General features: G+C 40.0%; 1 protein-coding gene across 1 annotated transcript in view; it reads right to left on the bottom strand.

Annotated features, from left to right (window-relative positions):
* ANKRD31 (ankyrin repeat domain 31) overlaps positions 1 to 21,198 on the bottom strand; it is a 110,708-nt gene that overhangs the window by 66,788 nt on the left and 22,722 nt on the right. The window contains exons 5-8 of the mRNA XM_080677477.1: positions 16,652 to 16,722; positions 12,369 to 12,412; positions 9,513 to 10,160; positions 5,339 to 5,607 (exon numbers count right to left, since the gene is read on the bottom strand). Coding sequence (XP_080533603.1) covers positions 5,339 to 5,607; positions 9,513 to 10,160; positions 12,369 to 12,412; positions 16,652 to 16,722 — 1,032 coding nt within the window. The remainder of the gene's footprint in view (positions 1 to 5,338; positions 5,608 to 9,512; positions 10,161 to 12,368; positions 12,413 to 16,651; positions 16,723 to 21,198) is intronic.

Genomic DNA, 21,198 nt, shown 5'->3' with positions numbered 1-21,198 from the left:
TTAGGGGAAGTCACCTGCAAGTGTATTCTGAGTCTCTTGCCCCTCACTCTGCAAGCTGACATGCGGCTATCCACTCTATTCACCTTCTAGGGAAAAAGAGGCAGGCTCTTTGCAAGAAAAAAGAACTTGCCATATGGTATGGCACTGATAAAAAACTGCAAAATATTGGCATAAAAACAGACATGCAGATCAGAGGAACAAAATAGAAAGCCTGGAAATAAAACTATACATGCATCAATTAATTTATGACAAATGAGCCAAGAATGTATAATGGAGAAAAGATAGTCTCTTCAATAAATGGTATTGGGAAAACTGGACTGTCACATGCAAAAGAATAAAACTGGATCATGATCCTACACCATACACAAAAATTAGCTCAAAATGGATTGAAGATTTGAGAGTATGACCTAAAATCATAAAACTTATAGGAAAAAAACGTAGGGGTAAGCACTTTCACACTGGTCTTGGCAATTATTTTTTGAAATTAACACCAAAAGCAAAGGTAACAAAAGCAAAAACTAGCAAGTGGAACTACATAAACCTTCTGCAGAGCAAAGGAAACCATCAGCAAAATGAAAAGGCAACCTACTGAATGGAAGAAAATATCTGCAAATCATATATCTGATAAGGGGGATTAAAATCCAAAATATATAAACATACAACTCAATAGCCAACAAAATATGATTTTAAAATGGGAGAGGGCCTGGCCAGTGTGGCTTAGCGGTTGAGCATTGACCCAGGAACCAAGAGGTCACCAGTTCAATTCCTGATCAGGGAACATGCCCAGGTTGTGGGCTCGATCCCCAATAGGGGACATGTAGGAGGCAGCCGATCAATGATGTTTCTCATTGATGTTTCAATCTCTCTATCCCCCTCTCTTCCTCTCTCTCTAAAAATCAATTTTAAAAAACATATTTTTTACATGGGAGAGGAATTAAAAGGACATTAAAAAAAAAAAAGACATCCAAATGGCCAATGGATGTACATGAGTTATATGAAAAGGTACTCAACATTACTAACCATCAAGGAAATGCAAATCAAAACCAAAATGAGGTAGCACCTTATACCTGGTGGAGTAGCTATTATCAAAAGACAAGAAATGGCAAGTGTTGGTGAGCAGATAGAAAAAGGAATGGTTGTTGGGAATATAAATTGGTGCAGCCACTATGGAAAACAGAACGGAGTTTTGTAAAAAAAAAAAAATTAAAAATGAATATACCACATGATCCAGCAATTCTGCTTCCAGGTATTTATCCAAAGGAAACAAAATCACGATCTTGAAAAGGTATCTGCACCTTCACATTCATTGCAACATTATTTATATCCATTCACTGTTGAATGAATGGATATAAATAATGTTGCAATGAATGTGAAGATGCAATAGCCAAGACATGAAAAACAATCTATATTGTTGAATGAATGGATAAAGAAAATGTGGTATACATATAGAATAGAATATCATTCAGCCATAGAAAGGGAAAAAAAAAACTCTGCCCTTTTTTAAAAAAAATTGATTTCAGAGAAGAAGGGAGAGAGAGAGAGAAAGAGAGAGAGAGAGAGAGAGAGAGAGAGAGAGAGAGAGAGAGAGAGAGAGAGAAAAAAAACATCAATGATGAGAGAGAATCATTGATCAGTTGTCTCCCACAAACGAGGCATGTGCCCTTGACTGGAATCAAACCTGGGACTCGCAGACCAATGCTCTATCCACTGAGCAAAACCAGCCAGGGCAAAACCTGTCATTTTTTACAACATGGATGGACCTTATGGGTATTATGTTAAGTGAAATAAGTCAGACAGAGAAAGACAAAGACCATATGATCTCCTTATATATGAAATCTAAAAAAAACCCCAAACTCATAGATACAGAGAACAGATTGGTGTTGTAGGATAAGTGGGTAAAATGGGTGAAGGTGGTCACAAGGTATACATTTCTAGTTATAACACAAATAGATCCTTGTATATGGTGATGAATAGTAGTGTATTTTCATTTTTTTGTATGTGGTTTCCAATTTTCCCAGCACTGTTTATTGAAGAAGCTTCATTTTCTCCAGTGTATGTTTTTGGCTTCTTTGTAAAAAATTATTTGTTCACATTTATTTCTGGGCTCTCAATCCTGTTCCATTGGTCTCTGTGTGTGTTTTTCTGCCAATACCATGCTGTTTTGATTAGTGTCTCAAACTAATTGTAGTATAATTTGAAGTCAGGGAGTGTGATACCTCCCACTTTATCTTTTTTTTTTTTTTTTTTCAGAATTGCTTTGGCTATTTTGAGTTCTTTGTGGTTCCATACAAATATGGTGACTTTTTTTGTGTGTTCTATTTCTTTAAAAAATACCATTGGGATTTTGATGGGGATTGTATTTAATCTGTATATTGCTTTGGGTAATATGGCCATTTTAACTATGTTGATTCTTCTAATTCATGCATACAGAATATCTGTCCATTTCTTTGTATCTTCTTTAATTTCATTTAATAATGTCCTGTTCAGTGTATAGGTCCTTCCACCTTTTGTTAAGTTTATTCCTAGCTATTTTATTTTTGTTGCGACTGGAAATGTTTTTTCCATTTCTTTTTCTGAAATTTCATTGTTAGTACATAGGAATGTAATAGATTTTTGTATATCAATTTTGAAACCTGCGACTTTATTGTATTTGTTTATTGTTTGTCACCATATACAAAAATTAACTCAAAATAGGCCAAAGACACAAATATAAGATCTGAAACAATAAATTACATAGAAAAAAAGCATACTACTAAATGTAGGACCTTAATCTTAGAGAGGATTTTGTAAATTTTACCATAAAGACAATGGAAGGAAAGCAAAAATAAATGAATGGGACTATGTAACACTAAGAAGCTTCTGCACAGCAAAAGAAACTGCTAACAAAATAAAAAGGCAACCAACTAAATGGAAAAAGAAGTTTGCAAACAAAACCTCCAGTAGCATTTAATATTCAAAATATATAAAGAATTCATACAACTCAACTACAAAAAACAAACAATCCAATTAAATGGGCAGAGTACCTGAACAGATACGTTTTCCAAGAAGACATACAAATGGCCAAAAAATACAACAAAAAATGTTCAACTGTACTAGCAATTTGGGAAATGCAAATCCAAAGCAAAATGAGATACCACTTCATACCTGTTAGAATGGCTATTATCAACAAAACAAGTAATAACACGTGTTGGAGAAGGTGTGGCGATAAAGGAACCCTCATTCACTGCTGGTAAGAATGTAAACTAGTATAGCCACTATGCAAAATAGTATAGAGGTTCCTCAAAAATTTAAGAATAGAGTTACCACATGACCCAACAACCCTTTTTCTAGATATCTAACTGAAAAATTTGAAAACATTTATTCACAAACATATATGCACCCCTATTTTACTGCAGCATTATTTATGGTGGCCAAGACATAGAAACAACCAAAGTTATCTTTCGACAAATGACTGGGTAAAGAGGTGACATATACATACAATAGAATACTACTCAGACATAAGAAAAAATGAAATACTGCCATTTGTGACAACATGGATGAATCTTGAGAATATCATGCTAAGCAAAATAAGTCAGACAGAAAAGTTAAGAACCACATGATTTCACTCATATGTGGGATATAAAAGTGAAATCAACAAATGAACAAACAAGAAAAACCAACATACAAAAACTCATAGACAACAGTATAGTGGGAAAAGGAGGGGGGTAGTAAAAGGTAAAGGGGGTCAAATATATGGTGACAGAAGGAGATCTGACTTTGGGTGGTAAACATACAATGCAATACACAGATAATTCATTATAGAATTGTACACTTGAAAACTATATAATTTTATTTACTAATGTTCACCCCAATAAATTTAATTAAAAGTTAAGATATACACATAAATAAGTCCAGTCCTGCAGGTGTAGCTCAGTGGTTGAGCATCCATCTAGGAACCAAGAGGTCACGGTTCAATTCCTGGTCAGGGCACATGCCCAGATTGTGGGATTGATCCCCAGTAGGGGGTATGCAGGAGGCAGCCTATTGATAATGTTTCTCTCTTGTCAATGTTTCTATCTCTCTACCCCTCTCCATTCCTTTCTCTCTCTCTCTTGAAGAAAAATATTTTTAAAATACACAGATAGATAGATAGATAGATAGATAGATAAGTGCTGGGGATATAATATACAGCACAGTGACTATCCTATGTAATAAAAGGCTAATATGCAAATAGACCAAACAGTGGAACAACCGGAACAACCAAACAACCGGTCGCTATGATGTGCACTGACCACCAGGGGATGTGCGCGAAACATGGCGGGCGGTGGCTGCGGCAGGATGGTGGAACAAGTGAGCGGGGCACCAGACCAAAGCTGGGCGCTGGTTGCTCTCATCAGGGCAAGCCTCTGGTGGTTACTGAAAATTCTTTGCTCTCACACGCCGTGGTCCCGGCTGGCTCTCACACCTGCTGCCAACGCCAGCCCCACTCACACCCGCTGCTGGCACCGGAGCCGCCACTGCACCCACTGCCAGCACCAGCCCCGGTCACACCTTCAGCCGGTGCTGGAGCCTCCACTCGCACCCGCTGCTGGCACCCAACGCCAGTCCTGATCTCTTGGCACCATCAGCAGGTGCGAGTGGCAGCTGCCAGCCCTGATCGTCCCTGATGGCTTCTCCTTCTCCCCCTGCTCCTGAGGGGGGATCGGGGCAGCAGCCGCCGCTCACACCCACTGACGGCACTGGCCCCACTTGTACCTACTGCTGGCGCTAGCCCCAATTGCTCCGCGCTGTCAGCGGGTGCGAGCGGGGCCAGCAATGTCAGTGCATGGGAGTGGTGGCAGCAGGAGTGGGGCTGCTGGCAGAGAGGAGACCGGGGGCCATGGTGGGAGGGGCCAGGCAGGGGCATGGAGGATGGGCTGAGACCCACCCCTGTGCCTACTGCAGCCTCGCGGCCCACGGTTCCTTTTAAGGTGCACAAATTTGTGCACTAGGCTCCTAGTAGTTAATAATACTGTATTGGATATTTGAAAGTTGCTAAGAGAGTAAATCTTAAAAGTTCTCATCTCAAGACAAAAAACTGTAACTATGTGTGGTGATGGGTTATCTAAAACTTACTAAAAAAAAAAATCAAACAAAATTAACATTAGACTGAAATACAAGTCTCCATTACTTTGTCTTACAAATAAAAAAGTAAGAGTTTTCTAGCTTAAAAAAAGCAACTGCAAGATAATTATTTACCAATACTAAAAAGTAAATTTCTTTACTTGGGGTAACTATACAATGACTCAATGTCCCAAGCATAGATTTATCTATAAGGTCTGTAGCATACTTGGTAGAAAAATATAATTTCATAGCATACCTGAAAGTCTCAGTTGAAGAGTTATTTGCTTGACTCTCACAGCCAAGTACTGTGGGTAAAATCTTTTCTGGTATCTTATACACGTCATCTTTGTGCTTTATATATTTGCCTACTTTCATTCTGGATGATCTCCTTAACACTGATGGAGGGTCCTGATCAGAGCTATTTTCCAATGGATTTGAATTTCTCTTATTATTTAGTGGATCACAAGAGATTACATTTTGATCAACCAATGTCTGCAATCCAAATGCTGTTGGATCTTCTAGAGTCTGTAATAAAATATAAATAAATACATATTCAAATAATTACAACAATACAAAAATATTAAAACTAAGAGAAATAAGTTTTATCTTGTCCTTTGAGTACATGAAAATGCCTCTTACAAGTATAAAAACCCAGACATATGTGAACATAATGAAAATATGTAATATACAGTATAAAAGGCTAATACACAAAGTGTCCCCTCAGGAGTTTAGTCAGGAGACTGGGATTTCAATCGCTCGCTATGATGTGCGCTTACCACCAGGGGGTGGTGGAGAATGAAGGAAGGCCCCAGCTGGCAGCCAGCAGCTGGGAAATGAAGGCCCTGCCCAGCAGCTGGCAGCTGGGGAATGAAGGCAGCCGGCAGCTGGGAAGGAAGGCCCCGGCCCGCAGCTGGAAGGAAAGCCCTGATAGACCCTGATTGCTGGCCAGGCCTATGGACCCTACTAGTGCACGAATTTTGTGCACTGGGCCTCTAGTTAATATAACAAAAGACAATGCATATTTAAAAGCCTAAGCTAAGCAGAATATAAGTAAAAGTTATTTTTATCAATATTCATCCTTAAAATTTAGTGGCAAACCTGAGGTCACTCTGGGTGCTTTAATTTCACAGGAAACAGGTAGCATAGACACATACAAAAGGCAGAGATATGACACTAGGCTAGATCTATGTTCTATTCAGCCTAGGTATTTTGTTATTTGACAGCAACAGTTAATGATATTTTGTGGAATAAGGTAATATATAACCACTAGTGGCCCTGTGCACGAATCCGTGAGTGAGTAGCTCACTGCCCTGCCCTCCTGTAGCTCTCTGCTGCTTGTAGCTCACTGCCCCACCTGCCTGCTGATTGGTTGTTACGTGACAGCACCCGATTAATTTGCACATTATCCTATTATAAGTATAGATTATATTGATTTTAAAAGGTTAACAGTATATTATGAATAACTCTAACTTCCCCCTTAATAATCCATTATAGATGAAATACATTTTTTATAAATATCATGTAAAGCTTTCCTGAATTATTTATATATCCAGATTGCAAAGCTTCTCAAGGTAATAGGATCCATATTTTTATTACAGCTGTGTAAGAGTATTTAATTTTTTTTGTTCTAAATCAATCTTCTAATTTTATTTATTTATTGAGTGATATGTTTAATCATGGTTTCTTTTAACATTAAATTATTAATTTTCATTGTAATAGTTTATATGTATTGATTACAATTATCTATATATATAAAATCCTAATATGCAAATAGACCGAATGGTGGAACTGAACAACCGAACAACTGGTTACTATGATGTGTGCTGACCACCAGGGGGGCGCACGCAGAACATGGCAGGCATCAGCAGCAGGCAGCAGAGTGTGAAACATGGTGGGCGTTGGCCACAGCAGGATGGTGGAGCAGGTGAGCAGGAGTGCCAGACCAAGGCAGGGTGCTGGTCGCTGTCATCGGGGCAAGCCTCTGGTGGTTACTGAAAATTCTTTGCTCCCATGTGCCACGGTCCCGCCCAGCACTCGCACCTGCTGCCAGCGCTGGCCCCGCTCACACCCACTGCCAGCACCTGGTGCCGGCCCCAATGGCTTGGTGCCATCAGCGGGTGCGAGTGGCGGCTGACAGCCCCGATCTCCCCTCAGGGCTTCTCCATTCCCCCCGCCACCCCGCTCCTGAGGGGCAATCGGGGCCAGTAGCCACTGCTTGCACCCACTGACAGCACCAGCCCCACTCACACCTGCTGCTGGTGCTGGCCCCAATCGCTCCACACCATCAGCGGGTGCGAGCAGGGCTGACACCGTCAACACATGGGAGTAACCGCGGCAGGAGCAGAGCTGCCGGCAGACAGGGGACCGGGGGCCGCGGTGGAAGGGGCCTGGTGGGGGTGCAGAGGATGGGCTGAGACCCACCCCTGTGCCCACCGCAGCCTTGTGGCCCACAGTTCCTTTCAAGGTGCATGAATTTGTGCACTGGGCCCCTAGTTAAATATAGTAATATTCAATAAACAACCAATAATCAACAATGATTACTTAATGTCACTGGGGCAAAACTCATTGCACAAACAGGCTACAGCATGGATGAAACTCGAGAGCATTATGCTAAGCAAAATAAGCCAGTCAGAGAAAGATAAATATCACATGATCTCACTCATTTGTGGAATATAATGAACAACATCAACTGATGAACAAAAACAGATCCAGAGAGAGAGAAGCATTGATCAGTCCGTCAAACATCAGAGGGAAGGTAGGGGACGGTGGGGTAAGGGGGAGAGATCAACCAAAGGACTTGTATGCATGCATATAAGCCTAACCAATGGACACAGACACCAGGGGGGTGAGGGCATGAATGGAGGTGGGGGGTGGGGATGCAATGGGGGGATAAGGACACATATGTAATACCTTAATCAATAAAGAAAATTAGCAAACTCAAGCAATTATTCAAAGATTTCTTCTTTCTACTTTTAAGAAGTTTTCTTTCTTGAAGACTTGCTAAGGTCATGTCTACTCTATCAATACCAATCGTAATTTCCTACACGTTATTCATACTACCTCATTTCAGATTAGAATACTCAAATATCTTAATTTTCATGCCATATTCCTGTAGTTAGTTTCTCTTTTTCTGAATAATTTTTAGTCCTATTATGTCTGTTTTGAGATTTTTTTAAATCAGAATTACATGTAGTATTTTATTCTAGGTGTGTATGTTGCAGTATGACCTTAGTATCATGTTATTTATATCTTCCCATGGATGTTCACAGGAGCATTTTATAATAGCCAAAATAAAAGAACAATAATCCAAATAACCATAATTAGTGAATCGGTCAAATAAATTTCATACACACACACACACAACCCATACAGTAGAATAACATGTAGCAAATAAAAATATTTAAGTTGTGTGCTACATTTGCTGAGGCAGAAAGATAACCAAGATTGTTAAATTTAAAAAATAAGTTATATGTTTACATTATATGTATTATAGTCCCATTTACATAAAATTATATAGACTATGCATAGAAATAATTAGAGACAGAGATACACTAAACTGTTAATAGTGATTATCTCTGGAAAGTGGAATTGTGGGAGACTATATTATTATGTATTGCTGTAATGCTTAGTTTTTGTATAATGAGGACATGTTACTATTTTAATCAGGAAAACAATAATGATTTTTTAAAATTGTCAACAAGGAAAAGGGACTTGGCAAGTGGTAGGCCACTGCAGGGTCTCCAGGCATGATACTGTAAGCACTGTGACACCTGGCAGTATCTTCAGACACAGAATGCAAAGTTCTCCTGAAGCCAGGCATACTTTTCCCTCTCTTAGCAGCCCAATTACATATATTCTATGTCCTGTTAGAGATTAATGTGGGGTATCTCATCTCAACTGTGTACCCAGGTAGACATAGTGACTTTCCTAGGTAATAGGGAATATTCTGGTAAAGAATTCTCTTTCCTGTGTATAAGCAATCTAAAGATATGTCTTCCCAGGTCTTCTGGGAGAAACTGATCTATTTTAACTTTTGCCCCCTTGAAAACTCAACCCTAGGAACCTCTAAAAAGATTACTGGCCTAGCTGGCGTGGCTCAGTGGTTGAATGTCAACTTATGAACTAGGAGGTCACAGTTCAATTCCAGACAAGGGCACATGCCTGTGTTGCGGGCTCATCCCCAGTAGGGGGCGTGTAGGCAGCAGCCAATCAATGATTCTCCTTACCATTGATGTTTCTATCTCTCTTTCCCTTCCTCTCTGAAATCCATAAAAATATATTTAAAAATAAAAAATAGATCACTATGCTTCAAAGTCAACAAGTCTTTTCTGAGTGTTGATATTTGTGTAGAAGGTCTGATTTTAAAATAAAGTATATGGGCAATGAAGACTTGTTAAAAGGCAAAATCATAGACTCATACTTGCACTTACTTGCTGCACTGAAGGATGCTTGTCCTGCAGTTCGGCTAACTTGGAATCTTGTTCATATGGTGGAGTAGAACAAAGAGACTCAAAATTCACCTCTGCTATTTGTGTGCAATCTTCATCAGTCTGAGACATGTTGGGCTCTATTCCTAAACATTCATTTCCAGCACTGAGACTGCTGCCTTCCTCTTTTTTGTGCCAAATGGGTCCCACCTTGGCTTCTGACAATGTGTTTATGGCTGCTAACAATTCAGCTGGCAATGCATCATCCTTTGTGTTTTCTAGTAAATCTCTGTGACATGTCAAAGGTATTGATAGGGAATTCAAAGAGTTGCTCAATGGGCTCATCAACTCTCTAGGTTCAATATCATTCATTGTTTCAAACAATGTCTCCTCCTGAGTGTTTGCTGGTGATGTTATTAACTTTTCTAAGGCAGAAACAAAAGTTTCAACAGAGCTTTCTTCATCTTTGGTTTCTTCAGAAGTCATGGTCAATGTGACTTCCTTTCCAGACTCAAAAAATACATTTGGTGCTGCTAAGATCTTCTGTGGCTCTATTAACGAATTTGCCTTGACAGCAACCGTATCAGATACTTTAATAGCAGTACCTGAGAGAAGGCTAATTTCAGGAGAATCTCTGTCTACATTTAGTTCCTGTGTATTCAAAAAAGAAATTCCATCAGTACAGTATATACAAGGAAGTGTTTAAAATGAAAACTTTATAGTTTTCCAATTTATCATGTCAGTAAGTTATCATCAAAAATTTTTAACAAATTTTCCCCCTTCTATAAATAAAAATAGTCTTTACTACTTTCCTATACCAAATCACTAATGAACAAATGAAGACCAAAGGTAAAATTGGTTGGACCATAATTACAGATGGCAAATTATCTGTTCAGCTAAGTTTAAATTAACCATGCTAAAAGAAGAAGCAGAGATGGCATGGATAGTTAACAGATTATCTCAAAACTTCACTGCAGTTGATGGTTGTCAAAAACTTGGTAAAAAATCTATTGAATTTTATAAAAATTATTAATCAGGAATAAAATTGGTATAGTTTCACCTTCTTTTTATTTCCCACCTATTTTATGAACATATTAAATGTGAAGTAAAAAAGCCAAAAGACAGGAGGTCAGAGGAACAAAGAGGAGAAATGAGGGCACAGTTCTATGTAAATATTACGAGCCCTGCCTATTAATAAATGGTTCTGAGTTGTGGATTTTTTAAACAAAAAAACACAAAACTTGTATTTCTAAATGACTATTATTTTTCAAAAACATCATCTTAATAGATTACACCCATTCTCAAATATTTCTAATGCTCAAAATATTATTAGACTTCCTCTTTTGAAAGTAGTACTTTCAAATTTTTTATAAGCCATTCAAGAAAACCACTCTCAATATTTTAAAGGAACTGAACTTCTTTTCAACACTAAAAACCATTTATTTGCTTGACCTTAAATAACAGAATGGGTTTCAATAAATTTTGACTATTCCTGAAAGTCAAATCCACCTTCCACTGACACGCCACTGTGATAGAATGAACTGTAAATTGTAAGCCCTCTAATATTCTGACTTGAATAAGAAAAATGAAAACTCTTTTATTCCCTCTCCTCCTTTTCTACCTGCCACCATTTATCTTCTTCCGTACATAACACATAAAGCTTAAGAAGATATATTTATTTAGCAGTAATGCAAACTATAATTTTCTCTAAAAGATGAAAGGAATTTAGAAGGAATTCAAGAACCAGATCCTATCCATTCTTAAAGTCACAGTTCAAGGTCTCCCTTCTATTTGAAATCTTCATAGCTATTAAGTCCAAAGCCATAGATGTAATAAAGTATATACAGGGTGTCCCCCCAAAACATATACACACTTTGAATAACTATAAAGGCAATGTTTGTTAAATCTAAAAAGAAAGAAACACCAATTGAACTATCAGCTGTTAAAACTTGTATACATTTTTTGGGACACCCTTTTATATTGGACACTGCCCTAAAAAAATTTAATTTCTAACTAAAAATTAAAAGCATAAGTACATAAGACATTAAATAAAGTATAAATAATGTCAAAAATACTGTATGAATTCAAATGAATGGCATAAACCATAGAGTGGCCTAATGTATTACAAGATAGTTTTTGGAGAAGGGAAGAGGAGGGAGTCTGCATGAAGCTTTCATGATTGTTTTAAAAATGCTTGGTTAGACAAAGTTCAACAGGTTTCTTTACCATAAGAATTTTCATAGTATGCATATTATAAATCTGAGAAGACTTTAGGATACAGTGTTCTCCAAACTTCTTTGTTCAAAAAAGTCCTTTTTCTCAAAAGATCTATTAATTTTATAGGATGCAAGTGCTTAGGAAAAACTGACATAGTCAGAGAATAACGAATGCTAAAGAGGAAGCAATTTGTTCAAGATCAACAGAATTATCTGAGAAAGAGCCATAGAGGAAAGGGGACTTAAGCCTGAAATAAAAAAAATTGTGAAGGAGTGAAATAAGGGAGAAACACATATTATTAAACACCAACTAAGGCCCAGATACCATGAACTATCATTGCTCTGTACTCACAATCCTGTGAAATGGGTATCACTAGTGGTATTCTACACATATATATGACACACTTGGAATGCACACCTATCTGGTTCCAAATTTTATGCTCTTTCTCTTGCTTCTGGGTTCTTGACTTGAACGAGTCACTGAAGCAGGAATGTGTAAGGTACAGGTGAGATGAAGTAAGGTACAGGTATAGTAGTATTGACCAAGGAAGAGTCTAAATGGGCTTGAGGCTTTAATCAACATAATTTTTAAAAAAATCTAAACCCATGATCTGTATGCCTAATCTCAGTTATATAGACCAACCTTTGCTGGGTGTGGCAAAACTTCAGGATTTTCAGCGTTAGGCCCTAGAAGAGAAAAATATATGTTTACATTCCAGTTTTATTAAAGCACTAAAATCACACGTACCCTCACCTGGCATTTCTTAATCATGTAACTTGAAATGACTCCCTCAGAAATATATGTAACATTTCAAATATTTTCTGAATATTATATCAATTTGATATAAAAGTATCATTATGTTGCCAATAAAGTTTATAAAAGAAAATGTTGCCACTTCTTCAAAAATATTTTACATGAAGTCAAGTAAAATTATAATTATTTGGAATTATTTTAGCTAAAAACCAACCTTTCCATTTTGGCTGAGCTATTCTAAGGGTTTATAACTACAAGGGAAAAAATCACATCTACTTTCTTAGTGTTCTTATCCAGTATGGGTAATAGAATTTAAAGAAATTCATGCTGTCAAGTTAAGCATGAAAAGGAATGCCCCATGTAGAGTCAGGAGGTTATCCTAAATGTGCCTTCACCATCAACTCCTCACCTGGCCTGTTGCCCCTGAGATGAGCTGGCTGACAGCAATTCACACTAAGTTAAGGAGGATCAAGAAAAGAGATTTCTCCTACTCCATTCCTCTTGCCTCCAACCTGCACCGGCAAGGCCCTGCCACTCTTGACACACTTAGGCAGGAATTCAGGGCTCACTGGCATATGTTTGAGTCATTACTTTGGTTTCTTTTGATTAGGCAATATCTAGACCTAGAGTGTAAGCAAATAATTATCTATTGAACTTCAGAATGCATCCTCACAAGCAAGACAGGTTTTTCAGGGGGGAAAATAAACATACTGAGCTTATATGCTTACTGAGCTTTATAGCCTGCAAAAATTTATAATTATTATTATTTGCTTCACCTTTGCCATTTGATGATGAAAAGCTATGAAAATCAGCTAGGAAGATTAATAGCATGGTATTCCAGTTCCTCACAGAATTATGAGCAAAAAGTCATAAGAATAAATCATTTCTTATCCTTGCATTAGAGTCCTTTGTGCCAAGCAATAATGATATATAGCATTATCAATACCTTTGTTTAAAATTTTATATCTCTGGTTGCTTAAAATTTAATACCATTAAAGGAACACTTTAAAAAACAATAGATACATCTTCAATCATCTTTGTATGGGGATTTTTGTTTTTAATAAACTCTCAAATCCTTTGGGGTTAGAGTTCAAAAAGAGAAAAAGAGTTCATCCTCTTCCTCCTTCTCTGAATTGTAAAGAACCTGTCATCTTTTATGTTGTTTCTAACCACCTCAATATAAAAATGATCATTCTTTTATGCCAATTAGTTACTATTCTTAAAACCTGATAAATTAATATAATGAAGTGTATTATTATAATTTGATGACTATATTTAAAAACACATTTAGAAGGAATTCTCATTTTCCAGCAAAATTTACTTAAAATAGTTTTCACAAATAAAAAAATATTTTTCTTGAGTTCTTGTCCCTCCTTTAATAAATTATTAAAAGATTTTCTACTTATCACTTGAAAAGATAAAATGTACTGTATGGGAAATAAATTCTAAAGTGTCAAATGAAAAGAAAATGCTCAGAGGAACTGAATTTTAACTTATAAACAAACTATTACAATCTGGTTAGAATTACTCTAAATCAGGAGGGAGAAGATAGAATTGTATAAGAACACAGTCAATTATACTATCTAACAATTTAATCGTTTCTTTATATGTAAATTAACCCACAGTCTAGGGCAGTGGTCGGCAAACCGCGGTTTGCCGCTCTGTTGACTAATGAGTTTGCTGACCACTGACCTAAGCATTTAAAAGAGGAACACTGTGGCTCAGTAGTTGAACTTTGACCTATGAACTAGGACAGTGGTCGGCAAACTCATTAGTCAACAGAGTGGCAAACCGCAGCTTGCGAGCCGCATGTGGCTTGCGAGCCGCATGTGGCTCGCGAGACGCGGTTTGCCCACCATTGGTCTAGGATGATAACAAAAAGAGCTTCCTGTTCTAAACACTCTGAAGAGTAAAGGCAAGAGGGCGCTGCAGCCCTAACCGGTTTGGCTCAGTGGATAGAGCGTCGGCCTGCGGACTCAGGGGTCCCAGGTTCGATTCTGGTCAAGTGCATGTACCTTGGTTGCGGGCACATCCCCAGTAGGAGGTGTGCAGGAGGCAGCTGATCAATGTTTCTCTCTGATAGATGTTTCTAACTCTCTATCCCTCTCCCTTCCTCTCTGTGAAAAATCAATAAAATATATTAAAAAAAAAAAAAAAGAAAAGGAGGGCGCTGCAATGAAGTGCCAGAAGGAAAGGGAATTATTTCTGGGTCTAAAGTCACAGAAGCTTCATGGCATCAAGAAACACCATGGCCCTGACCGGTTTGGCTCAGTGGATAGAGCAGGGGTGGGCAAACTTTTTGACTCGAGGGCCACAATGGGTTCTTAAACTGGACCGGAGGGCCGGAACAAAAGCATGGATGGAGTGTGTGAACTAATATAAATTCAAAGTAAAGGAGCGGTGGGGAGAGCAAGAGAACCCTCCGCTCTTTCGGCTCCGCGGACCGGATAGAAGAGCCGAACGGGCCGGATCTGGCCCGCGGGCCGTAGTTTGCCCACGGCTGCCCTAACCACTCCCCTGCCAGCCTGTTTGCCCCCAACTTCCCTCCTCTGCCGGCCTGGTAACCCCTAACTGCCCTCCCTTGCAGGCCTGGTCCCTTCCAACTGCCCTCCCCTGCTGGCCTGATCGCCCACAACTGCCCTCCCTTGCACGCCTGGTCCCTCCCAAATGCCCTCCCCTGCTGGCCATCTTGTGGTGGCCATCTTGTGTCCACATGGGGACAGGATCTTTGACCACATGGGGGCAGCCATCTTGTGTGTTGAAGTGATGGTCAATCTGCATATTTACTCTTTTATTACATAGGATAGAGGCCTGGTGCATGGGTGGGGGCCAGCTGGTTTGCCCTGAATGGTGTCCCGGATCAGGGTGGGGGTTCCCTTGGGGCGTGGGGCGGCCTGGGTGAGGGGCCTGTGGTGGTTTGCAGGCCGGCCACGCCCCCTGGTGACCCAAGCGGAGGCCCTGAGATCTGAAATTTACTTATCTTCTATAATTGAAACTTTGTAGCCTGGAACGGAGCCAAGCCTTCTGCTCCCTCCGTGGCAGCAGCCATTTCTGTTGGAATTTATTTAACTTCTATAATTGAAACTTTGTAGCCTTAAGTGGAGGCCTGGGCCAGCCAGGGTGTGTGGAAAGCTTGGCTTCCTCCATCGCAGGGGGCAACCCTAGCCTCCTGCTCTTTTCAGCTCCGTGGCTGCTGCCATTTCTGTTTGGATTTATGTATCTTCTATTATTGAAACTTTGTAGCCTTGAATGGAGGCCTAGACTGGCAAGGGCAGGCGGAAAGCTTGGCTTCCTCCATTGTGGGGGAAACCCAAGCCTCCCTCCTGCTCTCTGTGGCTGCAGTCATCTTGGTTGGGTTTATTTGCATATTCGCTCCTGATTGGCTGGTGGGTGTAGCAGTGTGATGGTTAATTTGCATATTACTCTTTTATTAGATAGAATACTGATCTATTCTGTTAGCATCATTGCAAACTTATGCCTGCAATTTTAATATCTTATCATGAGTAGCAGGACCATCTAAGGCTTTAATTTCCTAAGAGATGAGGGATCTAATCTGTGTAGAAAACTCTCCTTAACTGGATATCAAGTTAGTCTGCCATCTTGGAACTTAATTAGACCCCACTTCTTACGTTTTTATGTGTGGCTGCTGATGCCATGTGGTCTTTCCTTTTCTTGGTACAGTTCTTATCCCAGGACTACTTGACTTACAATTCTGTTTTCTTTCTTCTCTACTTACACAGTGATAAACAAAAATATCCTATGCTTTGTAAACATTATGTATTTAATAGAGAAAAAAAAAGCACGTGTATTAACAGGTTCCTATTTCTTAAAGTCATTAAGAAATCTTAAACACTCTACTATAGTTGCTTTTCTTTTTGCATTGAGACTACCTTTGGTACACTATTAACATTTTTAAAAAATATTTTTTACCCGGCCGATGTGGCTCAGTGGTTGTGGGCTGGATCCCCAGTAAGGGGCGAGTAGTAGGCAGCCGATGAAAGATTATCATCATTGATGTTTCTATCTCTCCCTCTCCCTTACTCTCTGAAGTCAACAAAAATATATATATTTTTAAATGTATGGTAGCAATATATACTAGACTAGCCCAGTTGTAAATATGTCTAATTAGACTAAGACAAATTTACTTTATATGACTACCGATGAAAACATACCTTGAATGCTTTTGTGGTTCAGTGAAAGTTCAGCTTCAGGAAATGACACAATGAACATTGGACGACTTTTTCTGGTTTTAAAACATAAATCAATTAATAAAGAAATAAAAATTTTAAAATGGAAAGAAGAAACACTTTCTCATTCAAATACAATTTAAATTTTTTTCTTCATTTAAAGGAATTTCAAAATAGGATGTTTTTATTGCTACATTATTCCAATCACTTTTACAATTACTACCAATTTGTTAACATTAATATTTCAAGTGCTGCCCTATTTTGTTTGGCTCAGTAGATAGAGTGTCAGCCTGTGGACTGAAGGGTCCTGGGTTCAGTTTTGGTCAAGGGCACATGCCTGGGTTGCAGGTTCGATCCTCAGTAAGGGGCATGCAGGAGGCAACCAATCAATGATTCTCTCTCATCATTGATGTTTCTATTTCTGCTTCTCCCTTCCACTCTGAAAATATCCTATATAAAATACCCTATAAAAGGCTAATATGCAAATAGACCAAACGGCAGTACAACCAAACAACCGGTCACTACAACATGTGCTGACCACCAGGGGACACATACGGAACACGGGGGTGTCAGCCGAGAGGGATGGTGGAGCAGGTGAGCGGGGGCACCAGACCAAGGTGTGGCACCGGTCGCTGTCATCGGGACGAGCCTCTGGTGGTTACAGAAAATTCTTTGCTCCTTGCACCATGATCCCACTTGGTGCTCGCACCCACTGTCAGCTCCCGGCACCAGCCCCCATCACTCAGCACCATCAGTGGGTGTGAGTGGAGACTGCTGGCTCTGATCACCCTTCAGGGCTTCTCCACCTCCCCCTGCTCCTGAGGGGCAATCGGGACAACAGCTGCCGCTCACACACACTGCTGGTGCCGGCCCCAATCGCTCCATGCCGTCAGTGGGTGTGAGCGGGACTGGTGCTGTCAGTTCATGGGAACGGTGGTGGAGGGAGCGGGGTTGCTGGCAGAGAGGGGACTGGGGTAGGGGGGGAGCACGGGAGCGGCGGGGGCGCTGAGGATGGGCAAAGACCTGCCCCTGTGCCCACTGCAGCCTAGTGGCCCACAGTTCCTTTCAAGGCGCACGAATTTGTGTGCTGGGCCCCTAGTATTTAAATAAAATATTTCAAGTGCTTGCATAGAGGGAGCTGAAAATTTAATGGGTGAATTTCAGTGGTGTAAATATGTTAAACTACACTAAGTTCTGAAAGTAACTTTGGAGATGACTATCTGCCAAAAAGGAGTGATCGGGTCAGGAAAAAAGAAACCCTGCTCTTGAATTAAGTAGCTTGACTATCTAATACACTGAAAGTTTGTCATTATACTTTAAGATGTAAGTGAAAGTCACTAATGACTAATGACATGATTTATAATTATTGTATTTCACAGTAAAGAAAAAGATAGGAAAGAAAAGATAGGAAATACTGAAGGGAAGAAGTTGAAAGCAAAATAAGTCATTCTTTTTTTAAATTATTATTTATTTATTTATTTATTTATTTTTGTTATTGTCTTCTCTGCACTATTTTATTTTATTTATTTTTTTAAATAAATCTTTATTCAGATTATTACAATTATTTCTCCTTTTTCCCCCCATAGCTCCCCTCCACCCATTTCCCACCCCACCTTCTGCCCTTACCTCCCCCCACTGTCCTCATCCATAGGTGTATGATTTTTGTCCATTCTCTTCATGAACCTCCCATACCCCTTTCCCCCTGAGAATTATCAGTCCACTCCCTTTCTATGCCCCTGATTCTATTATATTCACCAGATTATTCTGTTCCTCAGGTTTTTAATTCACTTGATTTTTAGGTTCACTTGTTGATAGATATGTATTTGTTGTTCATAATTTTTATCTTTACTTTTTTCTTCTTCCTCTTCTTTAAGCATACCTTTCAGCATTTCATATAATACTGGTTTGGTGGTGATGAACTCCTTCAGCTTTTTCTTATCTGTGAAGCTCTTTATCTGCCCTTCAATTCTGAATGATAGCTTTGCTGGGTAGAGTAATCTTGGTTGTAGGTTCTTGCTATTCATCACATTGAAAATTTCTTGCCACTCCCATCTGGCCTGCATAGTTTCTGTTGAGAAGTCAGCTGACAGTCGTATGGGTGCTCCCTTGTAGGTAATTAACTGTTTTTCTCTTGCAGCTTTTAATGTTCTTTCTTTGTCTTTTGCTCTTGGCATTTTAATTATGATGTGTCTTGGTGTGGTCCTCTTTGGATTCTTTTTGTTTGGGGTTCTGTGGGCTTCCTGGACTTGTAAGTCTATTTCTTTCACCAGGTGGGGGAAGTTTTCTGTCATTATTTCTTCAAATAGGTTTTCAGTATCTTGCTCTCTCTCTTCTTCTGGCACCCCCATAATTCTGATGTTGGTACGCTTGAAGTTGTCCCAGAGTCTTCTTACATTATCTTCAACTTTTTGGATTTTTTTTTTTGCTTTTTGCTTTTTCGGGTGAGTGCTTTTTGCTTCTTTGTATTTCAATTCTTTGACTTGATTCTTGTGTTCCTCTATTCTGTTTTTGGGTCTCTGTATAATATTTTTTATTTCAGTCAGTGTATGTTTAATTTCTAGTTGGTCTTTTTTCATATCTTCGAGGGTCTCGTTATATTTATCGGCCTTTTCTAGGATATTCTTAAAAAGTCTTATAACCGTGGTTTTGAATTCTATATCCAGTCGTTTGTTTTCCTCCATTTCTCTCGTTTGTGATCTGATTCTTTGACCCCGCATTTTCACTGATTCCCTGAGTTGGTAAGGTAGATATTTGTGCTAGGTTTCCAATATGGCCCAGTGGGTCTGCTTCCCCAGTTAACCTGAGGTGGACACTCTTGGTGCACCCCTTTGTGGACTGTGTGTACAGCCTTGTTGTAATTAAGTCTTTATTGTTGTTGGTATCACTGGGAAGAATTGACCTCCAGGCCAGTTGGCTGTAAGGATCAGCTGTGTCTATGCTGGGAGAAGTTCGGTGCTGGAGACAGCCTTATAGGATTAGACTTGCCAAATTGCAGTAGCCTCTGTGCTCAGCTTGGATGGGGTGGAGTCTTAGTCTTGGCTTCCTGTCAGCCTTGCCCTTGCGCGCATGTGCGCTTTCAGTCCTCCGCCTTCCCCGGCTCCCGAGTCTCCAGACTCCCCCCACAAGAGCGTGGGTCCCCAGGGGCTCGCCTGGAACTGGGGTTCACTGCAGTCAGAACTGGGGCTCAGTGCAGTCAGAATCCTCTGACTCCCTTCCACTAGGGAAAGCCTGTGGCAACCTCCGCAGCCTTTGTGCACACTGGCCCGCATGCGCCTTCAGACTTCTGCCTTTCCCAGCTCGAGTCTCCGCCCGAGAGTCCAGACTCCCCCCCGTAAGAGCGTGGGTCCCCGGGGGTTCGCCCGGAACTGGGGTTCAGTGCAGTCAGAACTGGGGTTCAGTGCGGTCGGAGGCTTCCTTCCCCCTTCCGCCAGAGAAAGTCAGCCAGGCTCTCAGCCGCCCTTCCTCTCTGCGCGCACAAAGCCCCTTTGCCGTACCTCCAATTCTCTGTGAGCTTTCCTCTTTCCTTCTAGTTGTAGAATTTTCACTCAGCCGGCTTTCCTGTGGTTCTGGATGGTGTCCGTTCTGTCTTTTAGTTGTAGTTTTGAAATTGTTGTACGAGGCAGCAGTTTAGGTGTTTACCTATGCCGCCATCTTGGTTCCAGCCTAATTATTATTATTTAAAGCAGTGGTCGGCAAACTGTTGACTAATGAGTTTGCCGACCACTGATTTAAAGTATTACATGTCTCCTTCCCCCCACCCCACATTAACCCTCCCTCCGCCACTCCCACCCCTGAGGGCAAACCCCCACCACCCCAGTGTCTGTGTCCATTGATTATGCTAATATGCATGCATACAAGTCCTTTGGTTGCTCTCTAACCCGCCCCCCCTCCCCTGCCATTTGTCTCTGGATCTATTCTTGTTCATCAAATTATGTTGATCATTATATCCCACATATAAATGAGATCATGTGATATTTACCTTTCTCTGACTGGCTTATTTCACTTAGCATAATGCTCTCCAGTTCCATCCATGCTGTTGCAAATGGTAAGAATTCCTTCATTTTTTTTAAAAAATATAGTTTATTGAATTTTTTACAGAGAGGAAGAGAGAGGGATAGAGAGTTAGAAACATCGATGAGAGAGAAACATCAAGGTACGTGCCCTTAACCGGAATCGAACCCGGGACCCTTCAGTCCGCAGGCCAACGCTATATCCACTGAGCCAAACCGGTTTCGGCAAGAATTCCTTCATTTTTATAGCAGCGTAGTATTCCATTATGTAGATGGACCACAGTTTTTTTATCCACTCATCTGCTGATGGGCACTTAGGCTGTGTCCCAATCAGAAAGGATATATGCACCCCTATGTTCATAGCAGCATAATTTACAATAGCTAAAATAAGTCATTCTTAATCTGCAATTGTGATCATCTGCCCTGGGATCATTAAAAGTTCATTGAAGAAAAGCAATCAGTTAATCCTTTTTTTCTCAACTACTTTACTACACAAATTCAATCAAGATATCTTCCTTAAAA

This window comes from Plecotus auritus, assembly GCF_963455305.1.
Source record: "Plecotus auritus genome assembly, chromosome: 7".
In the NCBI taxonomy this organism is placed as follows: domain Eukaryota; kingdom Metazoa; phylum Chordata; class Mammalia; order Chiroptera; family Vespertilionidae; genus Plecotus; species Plecotus auritus.
The sequence above is the reverse complement of the archived record's forward strand: the minus strand, read 5'-3'. Positions and strand labels throughout refer to the sequence as shown.